This window comes from Cavenderia fasciculata (genome assembly GCF_000203815.1).
Source record: "Cavenderia fasciculata unplaced genomic scaffold Scf_ET2XIPL01COFD4-5, whole genome shotgun sequence".
NCBI classification, from domain to species: domain Eukaryota; phylum Evosea; class Eumycetozoa; order Acytosteliales; family Cavenderiaceae; genus Cavenderia; species Cavenderia fasciculata.
In genome coordinates, this window is record NW_004457695.1 from 2,649,393 (window position 1) to 2,671,149 (window position 21,757).

At 34.6% G+C, this 21,757-nt stretch overlaps 10 protein-coding genes across 10 annotated transcripts; 6 read left to right on the forward strand and 4 right to left on the reverse strand.

Annotated features, from left to right (window-relative positions):
* Positions 1-127: 127 nt before the first annotated feature.
* DFA_08627 (TTK family protein kinase) lies at positions 128-4,168 on the reverse strand (the record flags this gene model as incomplete). Its single annotated transcript, XM_004356062.1, has 1 exon — positions 128-4,168. The coding sequence occupies one exon, from the start codon at positions 4,166-4,168 to the stop codon at positions 128-130; it is 4,041 nt and encodes a 1,346-aa protein (XP_004356115.1).
* Positions 4,169-4,321: 153 nt separating this feature from the next.
* On the forward strand, positions 4,322-5,354 carry DFA_08628 (uncharacterized protein; the record flags this gene model as incomplete). Its single annotated transcript, XM_004356063.1, has 3 exons — positions 4,322-4,399; positions 4,691-4,805; positions 5,245-5,354. 3 exons carry the CDS (start codon positions 4,322-4,324, stop codon positions 5,352-5,354), a joined length of 303 nt encoding a protein of 100 aa, XP_004356116.1.
* A 678-nt stretch (positions 5,355-6,032) lies between these two features.
* DFA_08629 (uncharacterized protein) lies at positions 6,033-7,208 on the forward strand (the record flags this gene model as incomplete). The annotated part of the gene is made up of 3 exons (XM_004356064.1): positions 6,033-6,482; positions 6,516-6,791; positions 6,876-7,208. 3 exons carry the CDS (start codon positions 6,033-6,035, stop codon positions 7,206-7,208), a joined length of 1,059 nt encoding a protein of 352 aa, XP_004356117.1.
* Positions 7,209-7,282: 74 nt separating this feature from the next.
* On the reverse strand, positions 7,283-7,697 carry DFA_08630 (uncharacterized protein; the record flags this gene model as incomplete). Its single annotated transcript, XM_004356065.1, has 2 exons — positions 7,283-7,343; positions 7,438-7,697. 2 exons carry the CDS (start codon positions 7,695-7,697, stop codon positions 7,283-7,285), a joined length of 321 nt encoding a protein of 106 aa, XP_004356118.1.
* Positions 7,698-8,128: 431 nt separating this feature from the next.
* On the reverse strand, positions 8,129-10,353 carry DFA_08631 (uncharacterized protein; the record flags this gene model as incomplete). Its single annotated transcript, XM_004356066.1, has 3 exons — positions 8,129-9,607; positions 9,700-9,779; positions 10,218-10,353. 3 exons carry the CDS (start codon positions 10,351-10,353, stop codon positions 8,129-8,131), a joined length of 1,695 nt encoding a protein of 564 aa, XP_004356119.1.
* A 605-nt stretch (positions 10,354-10,958) lies between these two features.
* DFA_08632 (enoyl-CoA hydratase) lies at positions 10,959-11,985 on the reverse strand (the record flags this gene model as incomplete). Its single annotated transcript, XM_004356067.1, has 3 exons — positions 10,959-11,267; positions 11,335-11,810; positions 11,877-11,985. 3 exons carry the CDS (start codon positions 11,983-11,985, stop codon positions 10,959-10,961), a joined length of 894 nt encoding a protein of 297 aa, XP_004356120.1.
* A 416-nt stretch (positions 11,986-12,401) lies between these two features.
* Positions 12,402-13,255, forward strand: nacA (putative nascent polypeptide-associated complex alpha subunit; the record flags this gene model as incomplete). The annotated part of the gene is made up of 2 exons (XM_004356068.1): positions 12,402-12,581; positions 12,899-13,255. The coding sequence occupies 2 exons, from the start codon at positions 12,402-12,404 to the stop codon at positions 13,253-13,255; spliced, it is 537 nt and encodes a 178-aa protein (XP_004356121.1).
* A 138-nt stretch (positions 13,256-13,393) lies between these two features.
* Positions 13,394-14,894, forward strand: drpp25 (RNase P protein subunit; the record flags this gene model as incomplete). The annotated part of the gene is made up of 3 exons (XM_004356069.1): positions 13,394-13,441; positions 13,713-13,871; positions 13,983-14,894. 3 exons carry the CDS (start codon positions 13,394-13,396, stop codon positions 14,892-14,894), a joined length of 1,119 nt encoding a protein of 372 aa, XP_004356122.1.
* Positions 14,895-17,307: 2,413 nt separating this feature from the next.
* Positions 17,308-17,754, forward strand: DFA_08635 (enhance of yellow 2 like protein; the record flags this gene model as incomplete). Its single annotated transcript, XM_004356070.1, has 2 exons — positions 17,308-17,575; positions 17,657-17,754. 2 exons carry the CDS (start codon positions 17,308-17,310, stop codon positions 17,752-17,754), a joined length of 366 nt encoding a protein of 121 aa, XP_004356123.1.
* Positions 17,755-18,581: 827 nt separating this feature from the next.
* On the forward strand, positions 18,582-21,547 carry DFA_08636 (uncharacterized protein; the record flags this gene model as incomplete). The annotated part of the gene is made up of 3 exons (XM_004356071.1): positions 18,582-18,635; positions 18,767-20,768; positions 20,838-21,547. 3 exons carry the CDS (start codon positions 18,582-18,584, stop codon positions 21,545-21,547), a joined length of 2,766 nt encoding a protein of 921 aa, XP_004356124.1.
* Between the last annotated feature and the right edge of the window lie 210 nt (positions 21,548-21,757).

A 21,757-nucleotide genomic window follows, 5' to 3' on the forward strand; every position in this document is an offset into this window, starting at 1 on the left:
TTTTTTAAATCTTAATTTCTCATAGATAACAATTTCCCAATTTTAGAAAGGAAACAACTTACTTATCGTTCGTGTGAATGTAAATTACATAGATAGATAGATAGATTTATTAAATACATATATATATTTATTTATAATCAAAATAAACGATTGGAAACATTGAAGTATTAATCTTATTATTAGTATTATTATTATTAGTTTTAGTTTTGTTGGAAGGTGATTTTTTAAAAGGTTGTTGTTGATAGATTTTGTTTGTATTGGGACCATACTCTGATGACTCTGAATCTGAATTCTCACCATCTATATATTGTTGTGATGAAGATTGTGAAGATGAAGTGATAGAGTAGGGAGATACACCAATGATAGTATCATCAATTTCATCTTTAAAGTTTGGAATTCGAATTGGCGATGATGGTCTCTGTGATGGTGACTTGTAAAATTCAACTTCATCATCATTACTCAATGACGATGACGATGAATCACTGCTGTTACTATTGCTATCATCATCTTGATCAAATGGCTTTTCAATTATATCTGCTCCATCTTTTACTTCTTTGACTAATATCTCTTCTATCTTTTTCTTATTTTGGAACTGTTGATGATTATAAATTGGTGGTTTAGTTGATAAACTAGAAGGAGAAGGAGAAGGAGAGGAAGTAGAATGATGAATAATATTATTAAATATATTTGAAATGGATTGATCATCTTGTTGAATTTGTACCTTGTTTAAAGTTATTATATTATTAATTTGATTATTTTGATTATTTACTTGATGATAGTTGGGAGAAGATGAAATTGAAACTGGAGGTGGAGGTGATACGATACCCCATGAATTTGAATTGGGTGATTTAATTGGTGATTGTGCCAAATGAGAAGGAGGAGTACGTTCAATCTCTCTTCTTGGCGATGACAATCTCATCTCTTTTTGCTTCTCCAGTTCCTTTTGCATTTTCATCTTATCGTCTTGACTCTTTTTTAGATCCTCTTGTGGTGTTGGGCGATGCCTTTGTAACGGATCGTGTTGGTAATACTTGTGCTTTTCCAACTCGATACCCCTGTGCAAGTCGTTGGATGTCGTGGCAATGGTGAATCGACGACTGTCCTTGACCGGTGGATTCAAAATACTATCAAATATATTGTCAATGGAACTCTTGATATCTTCTTTTGATTTGGTTGCAGCAGTATCTGTTTGTAGTCTAGGTACCACAGACTTTCGATGGTTCATCATGTTTCCAGTACTGGTACTCACTGGTGACCCCACGGTACTCGTCAAAGAATATGGTTTGGGTGGTGACTGTTGTTGTTGTTGTTGTTGTTGTTGTTTAACAAATTGACCAGAGTTTGCAAGTGGTGCATCAATCAACATTGTCAAAGATTCCAACAATGAATTATCACCTGCATCCAATGAAGCAGAAGTGTTATTCTTTCCATTTCCAGTTCCCATTTCCAATGACAATAATTCAAATGAAAACTCTGTCTTGTTCTTTTGACTACCAAAATTATCATTGATGATGATTAATTCTTCTTCTTCTTTCTTCTTTTCAACTACCTCCTTTTTCTTTTCTTGTTCTTTTGGAATTTGAACGTTGAAATCCATTTCATTCATAAAATCAAAATTAGGTATGGTGTTTAAGATTTCAACTGTTTGTTTGAGTATGTTGTTATGACTATTCTCTTCTTCTTCCTCCACTTCATTGAATATAATATTATTATTACTTGATGATAATTGTGGCGTTGAAATGGGTGTAATAGAGTATGGTGAAGATATAAGTGATCGGAGTTGTTTGTCATCTTGTTGTTGTTGTTGTTGGACAATTTGTGAAAGCTTTAGTGGAGATGTTACTTTGGCTATAGAAACAACTGGCGTGGTGGTAGTAGTAGTAGTAGTAATGGTTGTTGGTTTAGGTGGTGATGATATTGATATTGGCTTGGGGATGGATATTGGTGTTGGCTGTTGTTGTTGTTGTTGTTGTTGTTGTTGTTGTTGTTGTTGTTGTTGTTGTTGTTGTTGTTGTTGTTGTTGTTGTTGTTGTTGTACAGAAATATTAGTTGGAGATGGTATGGTGACAACTGATTGTGAAGAAATATTTACAGATAAAGAGGTTGGAGTTGATATAGTTGGACGTATAGTTGATGAACTAGTATTGGTAGTTATTGGTGTTGGTATTTGTGGTGGAACTATACTGTTATTATTATTATTTTGATTATTAATTTGATTATTATTATTTTGATATGATTTTGGAAGTGGAGGAGGAGTAAATTGTTGAAAGTATGTAATGATGGATGGTTTACGTTCTCTTGGAGTAAGAGTGACAAAATCATTTAGATCATAACTATGTTCTGGTTCTTCTTCTTCATCCACTCCTTGATTTCCATTATTATCTTCATCTTCATCATCATCATCGTTATCTTGTAACTTGACATTAATGTTGTATTGTGATCCTCCACGAATCGACATTAATTTTTCATCTTCATCATCTGTCAGATTTGAATCAGAGTCATAAGAAGACGTATCGTCACTATCATGTTGGTTTTGGGGACTATTGATGACTGGTGGTGACGTAGTACTACTCTTCTTTGTCAATTTAATTTTACCTTTTTGAGTACCATTTGAAAAGAATTGATAATCATTCATAATATCAGAGAAACTTTCATTTGTATCCAAATCATCATCTTCTTCTTCTGTTTCTTCATTTTGTTCTATTTTTTGTTGTTCTTGTTGTTGTTGTTGATTTGCGTTATTATTATTATTATATTTGTTATTTTTATATTTGTTGTTTGAACCATTTAAATGAATTGTATCAATTCTTGATATATCTTCTGTTTTTAGATCAACATCTAAAATATCATTGTCCAAGTCATTGATAAATCTGTCAGTCAAGAGAGCACTACTTCTTCGACTATTAAATAATTCCTCCAACTCTTCTTCGTCGTCTTCAACTTCCTTTTCATCTTGTTTGACTTCTACTACTTCTTCTTCTTCTTCTTCTACTTCCACTTCTTCCTCGTCATCAGCTTGGTCATCGTCAAAGTCGTCATCTGGGAATCCATCCTCCACTTGAAGACTGAGACTCCAATGATTTTTCTGTCTGTGGTCTTGCTCTTGATTGCGTTTACGGAGGATAGTGTTGTAAAAGATGTCATTGTCACCTCCGATGAATACCTTGGTTGACTTTTGTTCTGGTGATTTTGGTACCCAGTTGGATAATGATGCAGGTTGATGTGCACCACCTCCACCACCGCCACCACCATATTGGCTCTCATCCAAATCAACAATCTCTTCATCATCGGATGAATCAAACCCATGTATTGCCATTGCAAGTATTCTAGCTTCCCTAAGTTGTAATTTTGGTTGTTGTTGTTGTTGGGAATGATTTAATGGTATTTGTGGTTGTTGATCAGTATGTGGTGGATCCATATACTGAGCTAAATCTTCATTTGTAAAATGGAGTTCACCTTGTTGTCCAATATAGGTACGTGCACGTCTAATGACATCCTCCTTTCCTTCACCCATTGACATGATTCCTTTAACATCTCTACGTACACCAAATGGGAATACTTCCTTGTCAGTGTATACAACACTCTCCTTTTTAGCGTGTCCACTGCTACTGTTGTTGCCGGCCTTTTTAGGACCACTTGATTTTCTTGAATCTGACTGACTATGATCTGATTTAAAACTACTAGAATCTCTGCTATTACTATTGAATGAGTTGTCATTCTGTTGTTGTTGTTGATAGATGATGTTGGCTGGTGATGGGTAGTAGTGTCTTGCACCACCTCCACTATTACTATTTCCACTATTACTTGATTTTCCACCACTATTTGTTGTGCTACTACTGCTGTCGATTGAACCACCTGGAGGTGTTGGAAAGGCTGCATTGAGGTCATGAAGTAATCCAATTGGGAGTGGTACAATAGATCCTTTACGCAATAGGTCAATATGAACTGGATCAATATAATCTTCTGATCCCTGTAAAATATAGTCGTTGATCTCTCCTCCCCCACCTTTAGGAGTTGGAGATAAACTATCTCGACGATCTCTATTTTGTATATGATTATTACCACTTGTATTTAATGGACTTGTTGATGTTGTATTTTGTTGCTGTTGTTGATTGGGACTACCATTATTACTGGCAGTACTTAATCTTTTCTTAAAAAATCCAACCATGATTGCTATTTTAAATAAATATATATATTGTATTAAATTATTATTATTCTGTCTTGTATTCTATTTTTGTTTTCGAAAATGGAAGAAGGAAGGAAGGAAGGGAAAGGATAAAAAATGAGTATTAATTTCTTTAAATGAGTTATGATAACTAGAATGGAATGGAATGTTGTGTGTTTTGTTTGTCTGTCTGTCTGTCTGTCTGTCTCGTTCTTTTGGGATATTTACCTACCTGTTAGAGAGGCAAGGTAGACCTTGATAAATGGGGGGATTGAAGGCGAGTAGGGGCAAGTACCAACCAAAAAGTTAAGGTGATGCGTGTTGTGTGTTTGTGTGGAAGGAATTAAACCAAATCGGAGATTCAATAATCCGTAAGGACACTCCCAAAGATATTTTCCAAAAAAGGATCAGTATTTGCGCAATTGCACTACGCTGTTGGAATCCCGAAGATATTTTTTTTAATTAAAATTGACTTATTCTCTCTCTGTATAATAATAATAGGTAACTATAATATTAATAAATAAGTTAACTCTATCTGTGTCTATGTCTATCTATCTTTCTTGTGTAATGAATATATGGAAGGGAGGTGCAAAGATCACTCCTGTGTTGTCACAACCAACTCTATCATGCAGCGCAGAATGTTTGTTGGATTTTGAATGGGGTATAACTATCAGCTGCCCCCTCTACATCCGTCTGTCCGTGTTCAACAACCATCAGACCTCCTTTCTTCGGTGTGTCCCTTTTTTGCGGGATAAAAGGGTTGATGCTATCTGTTGAGAGTGCGACGACCTTAATTACCGTGAATGAAGTTGAATTGATCGATTTATTGCCCGCCCCCTTTTTGATTACCCACCAACAATGGGTTGCTCGTTTGTTCATACCTTTACCGCGCAGTCGCCTTTACAAGAACGTTGATTTTGTTTGTTGTATAACCTACTAATAGACAGTTGATTTTGATTCACGGACTGACGGAATTATAATTCCGTGGAATTTAAAGTCCGTGATTTAATCAATTCTATTTATAATCTGTCTGGTTGTTTGATTGTTTTAATTGAATAAAATTATTTGTATATATCTAGATATCATCCGTCAATCCCAATCCAACCAATCCAATCTTATCAACCCGACTATTTCTGACTTTTATTCTAACTCTTTCTTCCTCTTTCTCTCTCTAGAGTTGGCTAAATAAATAAATAATAAATAAACAAAATGTATGTTGGTTAAAATTATATGATTGATTGATTGATTGATTGATTGATGATGATTATTGATCTTATAACACAAACCTAAAATAGTTAATAATAATAATTAACAGTTATATACACTCACCTCTACCTCTACTACTACACTATTAATTAATGCATGATGAGTAATATCAATTAAATATAAGAATATTAATTTTGGTTGACTGAGTAGCACTACTCACCCACCTCTACCTACCCTTCTTTGTTTTACATGTTCACACATCGACCGATACATACAATCAACACCCCCCGAAACTAAAATATCTTGGAGAGTTAGAGTGTGTAGTGATTGTGATTGTGAAGTTTATATGATTATTCTATCTATCAATCTATCTGTTTGTCAATATCTGTCTCTTTTTATTGTCCATCATCTATTTATAAATCTCTTGTTGTTGGACTGTCCTATATCATGTCCCTTTTCTCTCTCTCTCTCTCTCTCTCTCTCTTTTATATGTTCTCTCTACCTCTATCATGATGATGAACAAGCCAACATCTACAAATAAATATTTTAGTTAATTTGAGTCGATTCATCTGACATTACACGAGCGAGAAATTTCTAATCAATGCAAAGCATTCCAATCAGATATTTCACAATAATAATAATAATATAAATATATATATAAATGTACACTCGAACACTAATATCATCGATATCAAAAAGATATACCTCATGTACAACAACGACAACATCATCATTTCTAAATAGGGTTATCATACCTACCTATACCTCGAATCATTATTGTACATTTCAACCACAACAACAAAATTTAATATATCAACAACAACAACTTGAAGTAAAGCAACAACAAATACAACAACAACAACAACAACAACCAACAACAACAACAACAACGATAGAAGACGAGTTAATTACACAATGTATAGATGTTAAATGTGCAATTCATTTCAAAGTACCTTCAAAGCTGTCAGGTAAAGAGGGACATTGTCCACAATGTGGGTCCAAACAACCATTCAAGAAACATACAAGCAACTATAGAAGATTGCTGGCAAAGAAACATAAAGAATATTCTGAACAATTGGTTGAAATTACAAAGACATCAAATACGTTGGATGTAGATAAAAGTATGGATTAATTTAGATTAAAGTTGGTATTTTCTAACAATCTCTCCTACTACCCACTAGATGAACCATATGGACTTGGTGTATTATTAGTTGATTGTAGAAGTTTGGCTAATATTGGAAGTGTATTTAGAACGAGTGATGGTGCTGGATTTAATCATGTCTATCTTTGTGGAATCACTGGAACACCACCAAGAAATGAAATATTAAAGACATCATTGGGTGCTGAAGAGTTTGTTAATTGGTCATATTGTCATGAATCATTACATTGTATTAAAGAATTAAAAAGAAAAGGTGTAAAAGTATGTATAGATAGATAAGATATCTTTTTAATATTTATAAATATACATCGAAATCATTAATTAAAAAATCTTATAACTTTCAAGATAATAGCAATTGAACAATCAGATAAAAGTATACCATTATTGGAAAGTTTAGATTATCTTTATGAAAATACAAAGATCAACAACAACCAATCTGAACAACAACAACAACATTCACCTATATGTGTTGTATTTGGTAATGAAATAGTTGGATTGAGTGAAGAGATTATAAAGGAATGTGATTTTATTTGTGATCTACCAATGAAGGGACAGAAGAGAAGCTTAAATATTTCAGTTGCATTTGGCATTACTTCATATGTATTGTCAGAGAAATTCAAAAATATCATAGTTGATAATCATTTGGGTATAGAGAAAATAAATCCAAAGGATTTTTAAAGTTAAAGTAAAGTAAAGATTAATAATGGATGGATGGATGGTATATTCATTTATATGTTTATTTATTTATTTATTTATTTTTGTTCTCTTAAATATTGACATCTTTTCATACAAACTGGAAAGGATTTTGACCACCTACAAATCAAATGATAGATATGATTTAAGAAAGAAAGAAAATATTAATAGACCATTATTATTATTATTTTAAATTACATTTTTTTCAACATACCATGAATTACATAAATGATAAAGAGGTGAATCAATACTAAAGTATTCTTTACTATTACAAAAATCATTCCAATATGACTCTGAAAAACATGTTATTCTACATTCTCTATGAGGTATTACTGTTTGTCGAATATTTCGAGGAGGTCTTGTCCAATTGGCTGGAAGTTCATACAATTCCGATGATCTTACTACTCCAAGAAAGCAACAACTAATGATAACAATTAATAATATTAAATATTTACTACAACTATTCCTTTTCATTCTTCTTTCTGTTTTAATCAACTGATGGATGGCTGTGCAATTGTAAATATATCTATTCTCATAGCACACTCTAAAATAATGTTATAAACAATAACCCCACTCCCCAGGTGGTGGTATATACAATTGTTTTTAAGACTGACTTGACTATCAGTCAGTAGTCACTATAAATATTGTTCAAAAAATAAATTCCATTTATTTATTTATTTATTTATTTATTATAATTATAAGGTTTGTTTTGGAAAATTTGTTGTTGTTGTTGTAAAAATGATTAAAAAATAATTATATATTATTTTTGAAATTTGTACAATCTAATCGATATGGTTGTTTGGTTGTTTTGGTTGTTTGGTTATGATATTATTATTATTATTATTATTCCTTCCTTGAGAATAATATTATAAAATAATAATTATGGTTAACCAAGGTGATTAATATTAATATTGATCAACACCTTCTCCATCATTTCCAACAGTTCTATTTCTATTAAAGAATGATGATGATGAATTACCATTGTTATTTTGATTATTTTGGGTATTGGTTGATTTGTTGATAAATGGAGAAGTTTCATCGGCAGTTGAAGCAGCATTGATAGAGAACGCAGATGTTGGTGAAGAATCGGAATGGTTGTTAATGTCAGCGATAGAGAGTTGATTTCTTTCACGACGTTTTCTCATAATGTAGGTGACAGCCATTAGGATGAGTCCGATGGCTACGGCAATCGATGAATGCCATTTGGTGGTGGATGGAGTGGTGTAGATCAAGACACAGGCAACGACAATGGGCATACAGACAATGATCAATGAAGGTCTGTTTTTAAAGGCACGGTAGGGACGTGGGATATCTGGATTAAAGATGTACATCTTGATGTAGATGATGCATTCGAGAATGACGACGAGCGAGTACATGGTCATATCGAGTGAGAGAATCGAGTTGAATGGCAACATGACGAGAACACCTACGAAAAAGGCGGTCAATAGAATCGACACAAATGGGGTGCCACGACGTGGTAGCAACTTGGATAGTTGTTTGGGGAGGTATCCACGTACACTCATCGAGTAGAGGTTACGCGACACGGTACACAGGTTGCAATTAAACAACCCGAGTGATGATGCCATACCTCCAATCGACATGAATACACCCAACCACAACCCACCAATTTGCATTGCAATCGATGAGAATTGTCCGTCTTGCCAGTTGACCCAATCTTGACTGGCTTGGATACCGACCAACAGTGGTAAGAGATAGGTAACGATTGTGATGATCAGTACTGTGATGACACCCAATGGATAGTTTTTGGCTGGGTTCTTGACCTCTCCTGCCAACTGTCCGATAGCGTCAAAACCAGAGAACGACCATACAATGGTCGCAATCAGTGTACCAAGATCGACATCACGCCATGCACTGAATCCACCTTGTGCATTAAAGATGAATCCAAGGTTGACCTTGTCGATACCCATACCGACCATAATGACAAAAGGTGCCAATAAAATGACAGCCAACACGTTGGACACGATACCAACGTTTTCGGCACCCCAAAGATTACTTAACACTACGACGACAATGACTAAAAAGGCAAGGAACCAACTGCAGTTGCTGCAATTCTCGAGGTTTCCTCCCCAAGTGTCATTCTCATAACGTGTTCCATCAAATGCGTTGGATAGATACTGTACAAAGAGTACAGGATAGAGTGAAAGATCGACAGTATTGGCGACCCATGAAAAGAATCCTAGTAAAACAGACATTTCACCTCCAAATGCTTTCTCTGCCCATAAAGAGCATCCTCCATCCTCTCCAGATCCCAAATTACTCAATTCTGCAGTAATCATACCTAATGGTAAACTCCAAAAAAATGGTAATAAAAAGGTAAATAATAATACATATGCTGGTGGTGCTACTGCTACAGTTCCTTCAATCTAAAAAAAATAGAAAAAGAAAAAGAATTAGAATAGGAATATAAGAAAATGTTTGATTCTTCAAGGCAGGGAAAAGGAAGAAATAAACTTACACCATATGGACCTCCACTAACACAAAAATAAGCTATAGCCAACAATGATATAAATGAAAGTACTCTTGGTGGTTTACCATCTTGATAATTATAATTAGAATTATTATTATTATTATTTGTTATTGTTGATGATGGTGTTGGAAATGTATTATAGTTATAATATATGATTGTTTCATCATTATTAATAATTTGATTATGATTATTAATAATTGAATTGACCATAATAATTATTTAGTTTTTGGAATAATAAATAAATAAAGATGTTATTAGTCAATGATTCATTTTAAGTTTGATAATAATGAAATGAGGATAGTGAGATATATATTATAAATATTAATATATATATATATTAGAGGAGAGAGAGGTGGGATTATTAAAGATGATCTTTAACAGACTACTCTTTAAATGAATGAATTAAACAACCCCCACCTTTCTTCTCCCTCCAAATTTTATGTAAGAAAGAACCTGTGGTAGGTAGGATGTTGTAAAGGAGTGGTTGGTTGGTTGATTGAACATACCTTCACCATGACCGTGACCATGAGCACCACTTTGAATTAAAGGTGCTTTCTCTTCATCGTAATTCCGACCACCACCATAATCACCTATCATGTGACCACTCGATAGATGGTGCTCGTTATAGTTTGCACTACTCATCTTTGCTTTTGTTGCTGTTATTTGTGTTACTAACTACTTATTCTTCTTCTTCTTCTTCTCTACTTTTACTCTGACTATTATTCTTATCGGGGTGTGTAACCTTTTTTTTTAGTATTGACAACTCTATTCTCGTACTTTAAATTTATGTTGTTGTTTGTTCGGTGGTCATGAAGAGAGATAAGAAGATAAAATACAATAATAGAAAGAAAGAAAGCTGTGATGTATACAAAGAGTAGATAGAGATATCACTCCGAAAAACAAAAAGATAATAATAAGCAAAGATTTTTCTTTCCGATTTTTAAAAACTACTCGACACTCTCAGAGTCAGAGACGGATGACGTGTGTAAAGTTTACACTTTGTTTTTAGTTTTAGTTTCCCGTCCCTGGGGTTTCCCACCTCTTATGTTAAAATTATAAAAAATTTTTTTTAGTCAAAGTAAAGATTTGAACTGAACAACAAATAGATTGATATAAATATATATAGATTAACTTGGATCACAAGGAATTATGTGACTCATCGTCAGTGATGTCATTCATACATAGATTAAATTACAATTAGTTGTTGGAAAGGTGTTTATTCCAATGACTATGATATGATATGTGGATTACAATTCATTTGACCAATTTGGTTTTCTCTTTTCTTTAAATGCATCCATTCCTTCTTTACGATCTGGGTATTTAAAGGTTGATATAAACAACTTTCTCTCTAGATGTAGTCCTTCATTGAGTGAAGATTCGTAGGCATGGTCGACAGCTTCTTTGGCAAGTTTAGAAATTGGGTTGGAAAGTGATGCAATCTCGGTTGCCAATTTCAAAGCAGTCTCTAGAACCTTGTCTGTTGGTACTACTTGACTTGCAATACCACTAGCCAATGCTTCTTGTGCTGTAATCATTCTACCTGTTAATATCATTTCCTTTTAAATAAATTATATTAATATTAATATTATATGATTATTATATTTATGTATATATGTATATTACCATTGCTTTTGATTTACCAACAGCTCTTGTTAATCTTTGAGTACCACCAGCACCAGGAATAGTACCAATTTTAATCTCTGGTAATGCGAATCTAGCCTTTTCACCAGCGATGACTATATCACATAGAAGGGCAGTTTCACAACCTCCACCCAATGCCAATCCGGCAACTGCACCGATGACAGGTTTGGAGATGGTTGCAATCTGTCCAATCTTGTCTACGGCATTTCCATAGGGATACATTTTCTTGAAATCCATTTCACCAAGTTCCTTTAAATCAGCTCCACAACTAAATGATCGGTCGTCACCAGTTATGATAATACAATGAACATTCTTTTCGGTATCCAATTGTTTGAGAGCTGTCACCATTTCATTGGCCATCTTGAAACTAAATGTATTCATTTGCTTTGGTCTGTTGAATTGTAGAATTGCCACCTTGACATCATCCTTTATACTAACTTTAATCTCTTCAAATTTATCTAAAATATTAAACAAACATGTTAACTATCATTCTTTCTTTTCCCTCCCTCCTTCCTTTAACATACCATATGCGATGAATGGAGTATCAAGTGTAGTTTGATGGAAATTGGCAGATGTATTATTTGTTTGCAAGTGATCACAAAGTATTTGAATTCTATTGTTTGCTCTACTCATTATTATTTATCTATCTCTCTCTCTCTCTCTCTCTCTCTATACAATAAAAATGATGATGCTGGGTCATCACACATTAATTTAAATTAACAATAAAATTTTATCTACAGATATTTTCATGTGAAACTGGGAGCAACAACTTTCATCAGAAATAAAAATATTTTAAATTTTGAAATATTAAATATATTTTAGTTTGGTAGACTCCTAAATTAACTTCATATTTTTAAACTATCTTAAAATGAAGATAATGAAGTATGAATAAATAATTATGTGCAATTAATTTTTTTTTATTTGTTCCTCTTTTTTTTTTTTTTTTTTTTTCGATTTTTTTTTTCTGACCGAGGCACTTTGCTCATTTTTGAGGCTCACAAAACTATCATCTTCTTTATTACATAGTTTAAAACACACATACAGTAGAAATGGCCACCATTGAAGAAATCCCAGAAGACATCCAAGTCGAAGATGACGAACAAACCACCACCACCGGTGCCGGAAAGAAGTCCTCCAGAACCGAAAAGAAGAACCGTGCTGCCATCGAAAAGCTCGGTATGAAGTTGGTCCCAGATATCGTCAGAGCCACCCTCAAGCAATCAAAGGGTGTATGTATAGAATAGACAATAATAATAACAACAGCAGAAGCAGCATCAACAACGATACTATAGTAGCAGTCGAAATCAATCTATCTTTTTGTTTTGGTACTTCATCCCTCACCTCTTTTTGAAAATCAACTACTACATTTTAACGACTCGACAAAGCAATCTACAACAACATCAACATTGATAAATCACTAGAGATGATAAAGAAGAGATCAATAACAACAAAAAGATAGATAGATTTTGACTGCAATCATATGATAAGAGAGAAAATGATAGGATCAAATTTATTAATCATTTATTTATTTATTTGATTTTTTTAGCTCTTATGTGTTGTTGCTCAACCAGAAGTCTACAAGGCTATTGGATCCGACACCTTTGTAATCCTTGGTGAAACCACTTTCGAAGACCCAAATGCCAGCCGTGCTAGAAGTGCCGCCAAGAACATCGAAGAGGTTGCCCCAAAGACCACCTTCCCAGAGCCAAAGACCGTCGCCTCTACCTCCACCACCTCCACCACCACCGTTGCTGATGACGAAGAAGTCGATCTCCAAGGTTTAGATCCAAAGGACGTCGAAGTCGTCATGAAGGAATCTGGCGGTGCCTCAAAGGCCAAGGTCGTCGAAGCCCTCAAGAAGACCGGTGACATCGTTGCTGCCGTCCTCGAATTGACCCAATAAATTGTTTATTAATTAATTCATTTATTAATACCCCCCTATATACAGATATTAGTTTGCAAACTATAGTATTTTTATCCAGAGTAATTACTCTCCATATTTAGATCAACCTACTTTGTACATTGAGGTATCAATGACAACATGTATACATTACCATTTTACTTTTACGATCAAGACTACGTTTTTAATGTATATTTTAGACATACTAGATAATATCTAGTATCTATCTGCAACAGACAGACTTTTTCATTAGTCTTTATAACCATGTATCTTTACTGTAAATAAATAAATAAATATATATCGTAGCTCTCATAAAATTGTGTTGTGATAAATGTGTTGATAATTAATGACACATTTTAAAAAAAAAAGATAGGAGAAGTTCATTAATTAACTTGTTAAACAAATAATTATAGAAAGAGATAAAGAGAGAGTGAAAGGATAGTGTATATATCAAAGATAGATAGAAAAGACAAGACAATTGATCAATCATATCATGGATAAATATGTAAAGGTACAAAAACAAGATCCATCACCAGAACCAAATGAAATCAGATTGCCATATACCAACCAAATTACAAGTGCAATTGAACATGGATTGAATTTATTAAAGAATGACGATGTAGGTATATCATAACACTCTATAATAGAGTGTGAGTGTGATTGATGATTGATTTGATGCAAGCTAAAGATTTATATGATTGATTAAATTAACTTATGATCATATTTATAGATGACACAAGTATTTATTAAAGCAGTTGGTTCAAGTTCCATTTCAAGAGCTATTTTGGCAACAGAGATACTTAAATATCGTGTTGCTGGACTTCATCAGATAACAGAGATTGGAACTGTTGGTGTCATTACAGAATACCTTCCCAAGGAGGAAGGATTAGATAACGTACAAATAACAAAACAGACACCTTTTATTCGAATTACACTTTCCAAGACTCCACTAGATAGCTCTAATCCTGGCTATCAAGCACCCATACCCGATTCACAAGTACAACCACGTCCAGCAGATATCAATATTATTGGCGGTGGCGGTGGTGGCAGAGGAGGTGGTAGAGGTAGAGGTGGTTTTAGAGGTGGTAGAGGTCGTGGTAATAACAGAGGTGGAAGAGGAAGAGGTAGAGGTGGTTTTAGAGGTGGAAGAGGTGGTAACTTCAGAGGTGGTTTTAATCAAGAAGGTGGATCAAATACCAATAACAACAACTATACAAATGATCCAATAGAAGGTGGTGATCAACAACAACATCAACAACCACAACATCAACAACAACCTACATATCAACAACCACCACAACAACAACAACAACAACCATTTGGAGAACAAGGTGGTCAAGAATTCTTTGGTGGCATGAATGAATTAGGTGGTAGAGGTAGAGGAGGCCGAGGCGGATTCAGAGGAGGTAGAGGAAGAGGCCGAGGCGGATTTAGAGGTGGCAGAGGTGGAGGAGGTGAATTTAGAGGCGGATTTAGAGGTGGCAGAGGTGGAGGAGCTGGAGGTGACGGAAGTGACGGAGAATTCAGAGGCGGATTTAGAGGTGGTAGAGGTGGAGGAGGTGATGGAGAGTTTAGAGGTAGAGGAAGAGGAGGATTCAGAGGTGGAAGTCCATCATCTGATCCATCTACACCAACCATTTAAAAATAACCCTTATTATATACTCCCAACCAACCCAATCCAACCCAACCAACTTCCAACCAAATCCAAGTATAAATATCATATACTTACCAACCCACAACAACACCAACAAGCATATATATACTCCTCCAAAAATTAGATCCGCATTGCTAAAATAGATTCCCAACCACCCAAATCAATCAATATCAGTATCAACCAACCAATATCAGTATCAATCAAATCAATATCAATAAATATGTTTGTGTACACACCCTTCCCCTTTTGTAAATTAATTAATGATGGTCTATTATTGTTATTTTAAAGTTATTTTTAAAAATGTTCAACAATCGTGGGTATCGGGTCGGATCGGAATAACAGTTACGTAATAAGAGTAAAGTAAAGTAAAGTGCGATCAAGGACCCAATCCACCAATCCATCCATCGCATGTGTGGGTGGATCTCCTTCTTAATCTCGATTGTGTTTTGTAAAAAAATCCGCTATTCATTGCCTTGTTCTTTAAAAGAATGAGGTCTCTTCCTTTGAGCAAACAGATTATTTGAATTATAATTACATCAGGATATATAACTTTATTACCCATACTACATCTCAAGACTTCTTCTTTCTCCTCTCCTCTCACTTTCTTGTTCAATTTAGATTCTAAAAAAGATAATTATTTCTCAACAACCAATAACCGACAAAAAATTAAATTATTATTATATTAGCCAATCAAACAACACAACGAGACGCAACGTTCGGAAATTGATACAACACACAATCATCATCATCATCACAAACAAACAAAAAGTCAACCCATATATATTACCGATACACAGAGCCTTCTTCTTTATCTTCATCACCTCCTTCTTCTTTAACATCTCCTGCGACAAATACAATACAACCTTTTCCCTCATCATTTGACATAATCAACAATCGACATACAACTAATATTAGAATCTAGATAATAATAATAATAATAATAACGCACATCTGATAATAGTACATAATAATAACAACAACATAGATAGATATATAGATAGACACAGAGAAAGAAAGACAATGAGCACGCAAAAACCAGAGTAAGGTTACCCACATGATCTCATCTAATCTCATCAACCCATCAACAACCAACTTACGTGTACGCACATACACACACACACAAGACAACGACGACAACGAGGACAACGAGAGGAGGCGGACAATTGAATTGATCGTTGGTTTATAAATAGGACAGAAAGACAAACAGACAATAAGTGTGGATCCTATTATTAGTACTTTAGACCTCCTATATTGTCCGTCATTTCTTCTTCTCCTTCATTTCTTCCACTTTGTTTGTTGTGCTTGGATCTATTCACCTGATCAACCTATATATATAGGTTGGATCTTAACACCAAACAATAACAACAACAACAACCCTAACATATTCTATAGAATAACAGGCAAGCAGAAGACTGTTAGCTGGAGGAATGAAAGAGAGTTCACTCGACAAGACACCCACTTCACTACTATAGCATATGATATACACCAACGACGATATGTTGTGGTGAGTGAGTGGGGTGGTGGGATTGCAATCACCACAATGTGTTGTGTTGTATTTGTGTGATAAATGATTATTATTAGAATCAACCACACACCAACAACGAATCACACCATACACACAACACATTCTCTTTATATCATTGTTGTTAGTATCATCGATCAATTGTTCAACACACATAGACTGTGTGGGTGGTCGTTGCTGCATACAATGCAGAAGCGTGTCACTCTGTTCCAACCAACAATCAATCAGTTAAGCGGAAGAAAACAGTTAAAGACCTCTCCGAATATCAGTAATAGGAGGTAGAGAGAAAGGATAAGGATATAGCTTCTCTCTATCGCCAATGGCAAAGTAAGAAAGAAATTTGAGGGGGATGGAACAGTGTCAATGTCGACGATAGTTTAAGTAGTTTGTTTGTTTGTTTGTTTTGTTTTGTTGTAACACAATGTTAATATAAAATCAACAACGACGACGACAACATTATAATTGTTGCATATTATTTATAAAGATTGATTTTAATCTAATCTAATCAATTTCAATCAATTCAATCAATTCACAATCCGATTGCTTTCTTGCTTGCTTATTCTTATTGCTATTGCTATATATATGTTGTTATTATTGTGAACCTGTTTGTTTAGCAAGAGCAAAAAAAGAGAGAGAGAGAGAGTGTGTGTAGCCCTCTCCTCCAGCCCAACCTTAATTAATAACCAACAAACCAAACCAAACCACCAACACTCCAACAACGGTTAATATATATAACTCATTTATTTATTTATTCACACATTATTTATTTATTTAATCTAATCCCAATCGAATCATTCATTCATTCCAATCATTCCATACATTTAATAATTTATCTCAATTATTTATTAATTTATTAATCCCTCCCTGTTTAATTCCAAAATGAAAAAATCAATTTCCGCCATTTCCACATTATCTCCTCATGTTGCCTCTGCCACTACTCTTAGTCATATAAAATTAAAGTCATCGATCCATCAACGATTGATAGAATCTGGAGAAAAAGAAAGACTCAAAGCACATTTACGCCAAAAACTGATCGAATCTGGCTGGAAAGATGATATCAAAACATATTGCAAAGAATACATAAAGAAAAATGGAGAAAACTTGACTATAGAACAATTAATTCAACATGTAACACCAGAAGCAAAGAGTAAGAGAGAAAAAAAAACAAAAAAACAATATAGATAATTGATCCAACAAATACTAATCACTTTTTTATTTTATTTTTTAGATAAAGTACCAGGACCAGTTAAACAAGATTTAGTAAAGAGAATAAGAAAGTTTTTAGTTCCACAATCAACTCCAACTTCTCCTATACTACATCATTAATTACATTCAATTGACATTATTAGTCTCGACCACACCCACCCACATTCCACAAACCCTCCTCTTCCTATTCCTTTCATTCAATTTATTCACAACTTGAAATATAATTTCAATTTAACAAAATCATCGACTCGGTCGAAATGGAATTTCATCATGTCTCTGGAAACAACAAACAAAAAGATAACAAGGTATTCCCAGATACATACAACAACAACCACAACCAAACAACCAACCAACCAACCAACCAACCAAACAACAATAATTGTAAATTTATAAAATCTCCATAAAATAAAAATGAACAAGATGATGATGGGATTGTCCAACTACGATGATGAATAAATGGACAATCTCTAAATCATCTTATTCAATAATTAAAAAAATATATATAATTATAATTATTTGTTTATTAAGATTTATTTGACCAAGATGATAATTGACTGGCAAAGGGACATCCATGTTGAAGATGAAGAATTGAGATTTCTTTCTCTTGAAGTATCTTGTTTGGGAGTTGATCAAAGTGTTTGGACTTGTTTCAATCTGGTAAAGATGAAATAATGAAAAGATGAGGTGTTGCCCCGGATAATGAGCATATTCCCGTATCTAATCGCATTAATGTGAGGTGAGTTAGCTCATTGAGTAAACAATAACCCATCCAAAACGAGTGAGGTTGTACTTTGATTTCAATAGTCTTTCGAAAAACTATAAACAAAAGATAAAAAAAAAGGGGAACTTCATAACAGATACAGATACAGATACAGGTACGAGTATAGTAGAATAGTATTCGTATTAGTAGTAGTGGTAGTAGTAGTAGAAGATAATACAATATTGAAATGGCTGATCCTGCAACTAAAAGATCTGATGAACTCAGACAACAAGGTAACAGAGTAGGTATACTTACTAATGTTATAGTTCAAACGACTACGTACTAGACTATATATAATACAAAGGACTTTTAAAGTCTACCTATACTATACTATACTATAATACTAATTTGCTTTTTAATACTTTTTTGTAGAAATACACTGAAAAGGATTATAAAGCAGCTATAAAGTTTTATGAGGAAGCTCGAACATTGACACCAGCCGATGCAGCCATTCCTTCAAATCTAGCAGCTTCGTTTTACGAGTTGGGTATGTACGACAAGGCTTTGCTTTACAGTCAGAGAACCATTGACTTGTTGGAAAAGGCTGGAGAAGATCCAAAAAAGTTGAGAAGAAAGAACTTGATCCGTCTTGCAAGAATATACTATATGGTGTCGCCTCAAAAGAAGGATCTCAAGGGATTCGCTCGCGCAGCATTCAAACAAACAGATCTCGAACAAACCGACGACAATGAAGAGTTGGTCGCTATCCACAATCAAATTCAAGCTTTCATTAATGACGACAGTGTCCCCAAACACGAGAAAAAGGAGCGTGACGTCTTTACCAACTTGCCAAGACTACATTCAACCAAGACACCCAGTGTTAGAGAGTATTACACCTTTGGACATGACACTGCATCGAGTATTCTATTTCACTATGACGAGCGTATGGCCGACCGCGAGAATAAGGGTATCAGAATCAGTCAACACCCTAAATTATCATTCTTTTTTGGTGGCGTTGGAGATGCGCGTAACGTTATGATGTCTCTGTCTGACATTAACCGTCAAGTCACACAAGAAGGAGGTTCATCGATGGACATTAGCAGCATCAAAATCGACTTTGTTCTCAACGACGTCTTAAACACTAGTATTGCACGTTCCATCCTGGTCTTTATGATTTGCGAAGAGTTGGGTCAATACTCTTACGATGACTTGCAGAAAAAGAAAGAAGCAGCAAATCTCAGTGCACTCCTCTACTATATCTACCTCGGTGTTGTCATGCCAGAGACATTGTATCTTGATCTTGTCAAGCGTATAAAGTCATTTATCCAAATGGGTGACAATGGACAATTGCCATCGTGGATTGTAATCTCGCCGGCCACATGGAAGAGTGTACGTAAATCACTTGCATTTTGGATCAGTGACGATTTCCACGCTTCTACTAGATGGTTACTCAGAACGTTTGCACCAGAGATTGACAACTCGTTTTTGGACGGTCTCGACGACCAGGTCAGAAACGATCAGTACAAACTTGGCCAAAAGCTTGGCGAAGAGTACAAGAACCAACTTCCTATCCCCGTTCAATTGGAAAACTTCTTTATGAAGAGCTTCAAGATCCTTTACCCACCCGACCAATGTGATGCTGGCACTCTTCATCCAAAACTCAAGACATTGATGGAAGAACTCAAGAGCAAGAGCAAGGTCAACGACAAATCAGCCAAACAAATGATGGAGGATATTGCTGCCACTTGGAAGCCAAATTTGACTTGTATCGATCAAAAATGGAACATCAACAACACTAGCTCCAACTTGCACTTTGATCCAATCCTCGTTGCCGACAATTGTTTCAACGACGCTTGGATGACCAAGAGACTCAGGGAAAAGGCTACCGCCGCAAAGTCAAAGGTAGCAACTCCAACACTCTTTGAATTCTTTATCCAAGACTTTTATCAATGTGGTCAAGCTATTCATAGACTTGGCAAGTCTGGTCATCTCGTCATGGAGTTTGACGTCAATGAAATGCACGACACCCTCGCCATGATTAGCGACAAGAAACGTGAGGCTTCCAGTCTCCCCATCATGTTTGATCGTATTCATCTTAGTAATGTCACTGATCACACTGGTTACATTACTCCATTCACTGAAATTGCTCAACTACTCAAGCGTAAAGACTATAGTTATATCTGTTTTGCCATTCTTTTAAATGTCAGTTTCTGGAAGGATATGAATGAACTCGTCTACTCCTACACTGGTATTCAAAACATTGGTGATTTCCCAAAGTACTTGGGTTTCAAGAAACTCTATGGTGATCTCTTTACCGAATATACCTATTGGCAACCAGTAGATAGTCCAAAAGAACTGGCCACCAAAGAAGAAATTACTCAATGGATTTTTAATTTATTTGTTAATTTTGGTATTCCTGCTCCAATGAATCCAAGTACGAAACAAAAAAAAAATAGACAAAAAAGATTGTAGATTATTAACAATTGTTTATTTTATTGTTTAGGCCAAATTTGTATTATTAATTCACCAAATAATCTTAGTGCAATCTTTAAGGTATTAACTAGATTGAATGAAATTGGATATCCTATTCATTGGTTGACAAGTATTTTGGAGAGTTTGTTGTGTGGTGCCATCAATACAACGGCAACGATTCCAGGTCAAAGAGTCATCAAGTACATCAAACAATACATGAGAAAGTACAACATTTTGCCATGGCAATTAGAATTGTCAACATTGACTGGTCTTTGGACTGAACGTCATGGAATTAGAATCAACTCACCAACAGCCATCTACAAGGTACCATATCCAGGTCAAGTCCAACACTACAGAATTCCAATTCAAATGATCAATGAATTTATTCCATTCTCTGGTGGAAGTGTCATTGTCAGTACATTGGTCGCTGTCATTGAATATCCATCAATGCCAAGTGATCGCAAGATTCAACGTTTTGATCCAATGGATTTCGATAGTTCACCCTTTGACGACACCATTAGAAACTCTTTGGTTGAAATTAAACATGCCAATTGGTTACAAATCGTTTCCGTTTGCAGTTGGAATGATGTCACTCGTCAATTAGACTTTTGGATGAGTAAAGTTGAATTCCAAAAACTTACTCAACTCGGTTGTACCGTTGCCGTATTCCGTAATGATAGTTGGAGAGTCATTTCAAACTCTTCATCTTTAACAAATGCTACTGTCATCTCTGATAAATAATTGTTAACAATTATATAATTAAATAAATATAAATAAATATAAACAATGAACCTTTTGTTATTATTACAATCTATTTTCAATGAATGGACAAGACCATCCAACCCATTTGAATTATTTTTTTTTGAAACAAAGGTACTCCTTCATTTTTTCAATTCTTTTAGATCAAAGTTTAAGTTATAATTTTAAACATTTAAATATATATAGATAGTA